The 6,643-nt window shown below is 36.2% G+C and overlaps 1 protein-coding gene across 1 annotated transcript; it reads right to left on the bottom strand.

The window, feature by feature from the left end:
* Window positions 1-573: 573 nt before the first annotated feature.
* Window positions 574-3,448, bottom strand: LOC100893813. Its single transcript, XM_003726411.3, has 2 exons — window positions 3,240-3,448; window positions 574-1,806 (listed from the first exon to the last, which is right to left on the bottom strand). Exon 2 carries the CDS (start codon window positions 1,717-1,719, stop codon window positions 619-621), a length of 1,101 nt encoding a protein of 366 aa, XP_003726459.2. The 5' UTR covers window positions 1,720-1,806; window positions 3,240-3,448; the 3' UTR covers window positions 574-618.
* Between the last annotated feature and the right edge of the window lie 3,195 nt (window positions 3,449-6,643).

Here is a 6,643-nt window from a genome sequence, read left to right as displayed (position 1 = left end):
AACTGAAATAACGATCATTGAATATTGTAAAATCGAAAAGCTTCTAATATGTTCATTTAAACCAAATTCATGACCCCATACCAAAACTTTATATTACTTTTAAAGAAACTATGTCCCTTTTGCAGCCAACATCAAATTCTGTAGAACTTTGCAGAAATTATGAATATGTCATGTATGTCCTATCTGTGAAATTTAAACGTTAATAGCAGTGTCCTAAACTAATATTCAAATTATGCAAGGAATCCTTTATACCTGCTAGACTTCACTGTCAGACAGAACAACAAACACAAAATGAGCTGTAAAGGGTACACGTATTTGTCTACATCAATAACCCACTTCTTGTAATGGCCAAAATTAAAAATGATTGAATCTTTGCGCAGCATTAAACCTACGACCATTCGGTACAATGGTCTGAAAATCAGACTATTACTTACTGGCTCTATAGCTCTTAAGTCGATTTGACAACTAATAGTCGTTATTTTCCCACTTAAAGACATTTTCAAGCCCTCTTTTTTTTTAGGGAAGTTCCAAATTATTATTATCTTTCAAATGCCGTTAGAATTTACCTTTTCATGGCCTGCAAATGGGACATATAGGTACCTTTAAGCTAAATAGACATCACAACTCAAAATTGTAATTGTGAGAAATACATTGTAACTCTGTTTCTGAAAATAGAGAAATGAAATTGCATGTACTGACCCTTGCAAGAGGTGTGCACGTTGAATCGTCCAGGTATGATACCTTTGTTCCACTACAGCTTGTATCCCAATAAATAACACAGCCACAAGTAGCATCAACAAACTTCTCCTGAATGTCATTCATTGTGTATGAACACAAGGCCGAATATGTTTCATTTGTGAAGACACCATACAGTACATCATTCGAATCAACATAGACTGCTTGAAGAGTGCTGTACGACCCGGGCTGGCATGACAATGTGATTTCAGAGTATGCATCAAGGTCATCTTGAGTATTGTCTGTACAGATTCTACCTAGTCTTGAATTTTCTGAACCACTATGTGCAATAAAATAGTTATAAGTCTTCCAGGAAACTCCTTGAGTATAATTAACTGCAGCAGTTACACCAACTATTTCTCCTGAATATTCAAATATGAAATATGGACTTGTTGGGTGCATCAGTTCTCTTTGAGTGATTGGTTGTGCCTCGCTATTGGCTTGGGGTTGGGATTGGGCAACATACATGATTACCGTACGGTCATCATAGTCTCCAGACTTTCGAACTGCGACAACTCCTGCAGACACTTCTTCATTTACAGATACTACTACGGTGCGGGTGTAACCAAAATCTCTTGAAATATCCATCAAATTCCTAAGTTCGCATTGGCCTTCTGGTCCGCCGCACTGAACGAGCTTACTAACAGGTGCTGGCGCTACCTCCAAGATCTTGGTATCATACAGGCATTCTGGGTTCCCACATGACGTAGGATCATTTGGAACTGTGCTCTCCTTCCTCAGTAGGGTCAAATTCAAGGCAAGCTGATAAAGTGTTGAGACTCCTCCAATGTAGACAAAGTCTGTTCCACTTTCATTGCTGACCACCATCTGGTTGAGCGGCTTGCTCGATTCATCTTGAAAATCGGCTTTGAGGTAGGATGACAGCTGGCCATCCCTACTTCCTTCGATGCATTCCACCCACATCACCACAGCGATCAAGACAGGGAAGAAGTGCCTCCATTTTATTTTCTGCATGGAAGCCATGTTGATAAGGCAATGTCTGGTAGAACGTATAGACAAGAAGATAAGTCCCTACTCACTAACCTTCCATACAATGAATATAGCACCAACCTGAAACAAAACAAGAAAAAACAAGAGAAAAAAGGCATTACATTGATAGGCCCATTTACACAGTGCAAACACCATTTTGAAAGTTATAAGTTATTTGACTGCCATTTACACTACCGTGTACACTGTGTACATAATACACCAATTGACAGCACTGCGCAAGAGCACCTTGCCAGACATTTCAACCTTGACGTTATATCCTGACTGATGGATCCTCTCAAATACCGACGACGTAGAAGTAGTAAGACTTTAGCATGGTTGCATCTTTTGCAATCTTAGTCATGTTAGTCTTGGTTCAAACATACATTTCCATGAAAGTTGCACTTGGATACAGAAGAACTACAACTTAGTAAAGAAGATCATGATTTACCGGTTCGTTTTAATTCCTACACTGTAAAAAAATAATAGTCGAAATAACTCAATAAAATTGAGGAAAAGAATTGCCTTATTTTTATTAAGTAAATATTACCTACGACATCTTAAGTACAATTTACTTATTTTGCTGAATAAATTTTTACTCAGTTAAATCGAGTTACATTAACGTAAATAATTTAAGTATTGTAATCATTTTAGATAATTAAAAAAAAGCTATGATAGGATTACATATTGCACGATTTGGTACCCATCTAATCTAACAAGTAACATCCACTAATCATTCACTACTTCTATTTAAGAGTAATCACTAATCACTAACACTACTTCTATTTAAGATTTAACCGTATATATATTATCTACCACCATCACAAACTATTACATATGCTTCAATTCGACACATATTGAAAGGCTCCAAATTTTATATATACTTGATCGTAGCATCTTAAAAGGAAAATTGGTTGACAATTTTCTGAAATATCAATATATATATATTGTTTTGAACTGGGTAACAATTAAAAATTGTCTTGTCTTTGCTTAGCCATGTTAAATGAATTAGTAAATGTTTTAAAGTCCTTAAATTTTCATTCAACCACAAAAAAGAATTGTTTTATTTAAAAAAGAGTTTAATTTGGTCTTAATGAATATTCATAAATTATGTAAATATTTCTATTACGCACTGCGTCGGTCCTTACTTTAAAAAGATAAGAATAATCAACATAAATTGTTTGAGTAATACGTATAATTTCTGATTTTGAGTTAAAATTACTAAATTAATACAAGCTGAAATTACTTAAAGTTCTTATGTATTTGATTTTACTGAAATATTCCACGTATGTTCTACTAAATTGAAAGTTTGAGTTAGCAAGACTTAAATTTAGTGCGTAAGTGGCAAAACTAATGTTTACAAGTAAATTCTACATGGAAAAAATACGTAAAAATTACCAATGAACAAATTATTTTTTACAGTGTACCACCACATAACATCCCACTCATTTTGAGTGAATACGAATACACAGCCAGCTCAGTCACAAGTGTTGGAAGAAGTTCAACAAACAACTTACCTTGTAATCACTACACACAGTTTAACTTTGCTTGTACTGCGAGAACATTATAATTGACTCCGATAGTACTTCCTAAAAAGGAAACTATAGATTCAGTGTTCCTTGCTCAAATTAAACAGTTTTTTTCAGGTAGTTACGGACGTTACAGGTTTTGTGAGGCGAATGACAATACTTCCTAGTTGCTTGCAGTCTGACTCCAGAAAGATTGCAACGAATAACAGGTAAGTACGTAAATTATAAGAATACACTTTTCCTGAGAATTACTGGCTGACCCTACTTCCGCATTTAGACAACACTAACATTTTGGAGGGGTGTGGAGGGACTATTATTAGAAACTAAATCTTACATTGGATTCCAAAACATGATGAATCTTACAAACGAGTTATATTTTATTCAATATTGTCACTTTACCAATTTAATTATATCTACAGCGAAAAGGTATTCACAACAGCAGCAATATATGAGCTTCCCATTTTATTTTGCCATCGATTTCAGGTGTACGTACGTGCGTAAACTTAGGGAAAACCCCTGTCTAATCCCCCCCCCCCCCCTGGACCCGCTTCTGGCTGAATTTGTTGTTGATTTCTATGCTATATCTTTCTTGCAACTAGATCCTTCTTTGAAGACAGACGGTCATGCAAAACTCGACCACCTGCAGTTGCTGCTTTTCTTAGGCTGAGCTTAATCTTTGCTGACACAGTTCAATAGTCTATTATATCCAATGCTTGTGAAGTTCCGTATGATTCAACATTATTGGGGAGTGTTCATCCACTACATCCCCATGAGGATGGAGTCCATATAGCAGTAGATATTCCCTATACCACCAGTCTGTTTTCCACATTCTAACTCCTTCAGCTATCAGGAAAGTTTTGTCCTGTAAATTCAGCTATACCATGCTGCGATCATTATAATTGACTTGTTCTCGGTGAGTACTGCGCTGTGGCCTGTGGCTGATCATTTCTGCTTATAAGACATGCCTACTCCTGTATTTGCAACTCCAGTTTTGTTTCTGTAGCCTGTTGCGGTTACGAACTTGTAACGACTGGTGCTTTCTGATAGTATATTCATGTACCAAGTTTGCTCTTGGATGCCTAATAATTCTATCAATTTCGTAATGGTTGAGACAAAACTGTTGTGCACTATATAATTTGTATAGTTCTTCTTTATTCCATCATTTTCTCTGAATAGACGATCCACGTTTAAAGTTGCTACTTCAATGGCTGGTTTGCAACTTAACAGTCTCTTGTCCTTTGAAAATAGATACATACTCCATTTGCTTTAAAGGGGAGGGGGAACCTATACAACAATTTATACTTCATTTGATTGTGCATGTATCATTAAATTTTGTGCACCTTTAATTTCATGTTTTTTTGAAATAAATTCAACTCAATTCAATCCTCATCAGGCTTGTCCAAGTTCCCAAAAGCTTTGATGACAAGCCGTCATGAGCTTCATTGTATGCAGTGGTTTTTCTTTGAGTGTCAAAAAGTAATAATAGGGACTTGAACCCTACACTCTAAAAAAAGAGATACCCAATATTGGGTAAAATTTTACACTTTACGAGGGTAAAAAGGGAACATGCATGTTTGTTGGGTAAAATTTGACACAGGGGTGGTTGGGTAAAAATTTACCCAGCAAATGTTTAATGTTTTACCCAACTGATGTGCAATATATTTGACCCAATGTAAAAGGTAAAATGTTACCCAACGACAACCATGTTCCCTTTTTGACACAACATTGGGTAATTTTTACCCAACTCATCCTGGGTACTCGTTTACTTAATTCTTGTGTAATTTTTTTACCCAAAAGTTGGGTAAAATTTTAACCCAACCTTATTGTATGATTTTTTATTTTTACACAGATTTGGGTAAAAAAGAAAATTTGTCCGAGGAGTTGGCTGGAAAAGTACATGCTATATGTAGTGTATATTGTATACGTAGCAGACCTCTCTCTCTCTCTTGGCTAGACAGTCTTTCGCTTGGCGTGCTCGCAGTAGGTGACTGCATCGCGGATGACATTCTCCATACGAATAATGTGTTGTCCAGAATTATGAGGAATTTCATGTCCATATTGAGAAGATTTACACGCATTGATGCAAATACATGCTGCGGAAAGACACAAGTGCATGATCGTAGTCTATTTCGAACAAAGTCGTCCATCCTCTGTCGATCTTGAACACGATTAATTCGATAAACAGCTAATTCGGAACGACCGACCACGCTAGCGCTTCAATTATACAGTCAGACCGCAGCGTGCGCGATAATGAGGCTATACGCTGATTTTTATTCAGCGTCTCTTTGGTTATCTCGTACATTCACGTGTGCTGAAATTCACGAGATTTTCTGTGAGATTTGTAAGGGTGTACATGCAGCTGCTTTTGTGGTCGATAACTTCTGTCAACATGGCAGCACGCAACGGTTTTTACTCTCGAGATTCTCAGCTTCAGTTTGATATGAAACTTGCCATATTTCACAATTTTGAAACGATCCTTTTTCACCACTTTTATTGTCGTTATTTTTGTAACATTTCAACAGCTATTTTGTACCCGAAATTTCGCTTTTGGTTCCTGACTTTGGTACATAATTAATTTGTTTACTTTGAGATTCGTTGGAAAGATGAAAAGTCACTGATCAAAATAATGTCAAAACCTAATTGACGCAAAATCTTGTTCTCTTTATAATCATAGTAATTAAGACCCTAAAAACCCGGAAATTACCGATTTGTTCTTTCTATATGATGGCACGAAATTGTGTGATTTCATACTCGTGCACGCTCGCCGTTTGAGCAATGGCAATGCATAACTGTTTAGTAAACTCCAGGGAGCTCCGCCGCGCCACCGACTGGCCGAAAAAATTAAGAAAAATGATTAAAAAAGAAATAATGTAGAAAAATATTGTTTGAAAGGCAGGTGACGTAATTGATCCAGGGTCCTCAGGTTGTTGTCATGACTGCTTGCGCGCACGTGCATTACAGGCGCACGCCACAAGGAATGCTTACTCAAATTTGGTATTTAGAATGTTAATAAACCAAAGCGGAACATATGTGACGTAGTTGACGTATTTGGCCAATCAGAACGCTCTATTATCACATCGGCAAAGTTGACTACTTTTTTTAATTATTCATGAACATTCGCGTGATTTTTCTTGGTTCCTGACTTTGGTACAGCGTAAAATATAATAATTTTGATATCATTGTAAAGAAAAATATTTATGCTTTATGCTGATTATAACATCTTCTTGACGCAAGAATGATTTCTATGTGAAAATCAGCCCTACTCTTTAGATAGATTTATCGTCGAAAAACCCCATTTTCAAGGCGAAATATCTGTTTCCAAAATATATTAAACATGATTGTCATATAAGTATATAGAGAGTGCAACTTCTTATCTTTGAAATAAGACTCAT

Source organism: Strongylocentrotus purpuratus, unplaced genomic scaffold, assembly GCF_000002235.5.
Source record: "Strongylocentrotus purpuratus isolate Spur 01 unplaced genomic scaffold, Spur_5.0 spur5_scaffold_6, whole genome shotgun sequence".
NCBI lineage: Eukaryota > Metazoa > Echinodermata > Echinoidea > Camarodonta > Strongylocentrotidae > Strongylocentrotus > Strongylocentrotus purpuratus.
The sequence above is the reverse complement of the archived record's forward strand: the minus strand, read 5'-3'. Positions and strand labels throughout refer to the sequence as shown.

What these genes read in the sequence shown, in the direction of transcription:
- LOC100893813 (XM_003726411.3), bottom strand. Translation starts at nt 1,719, where the DNA reads ATGGCTTCCATGCAGAAAATAAAATGGAGGCACTTCTTCCCTGTCTTG.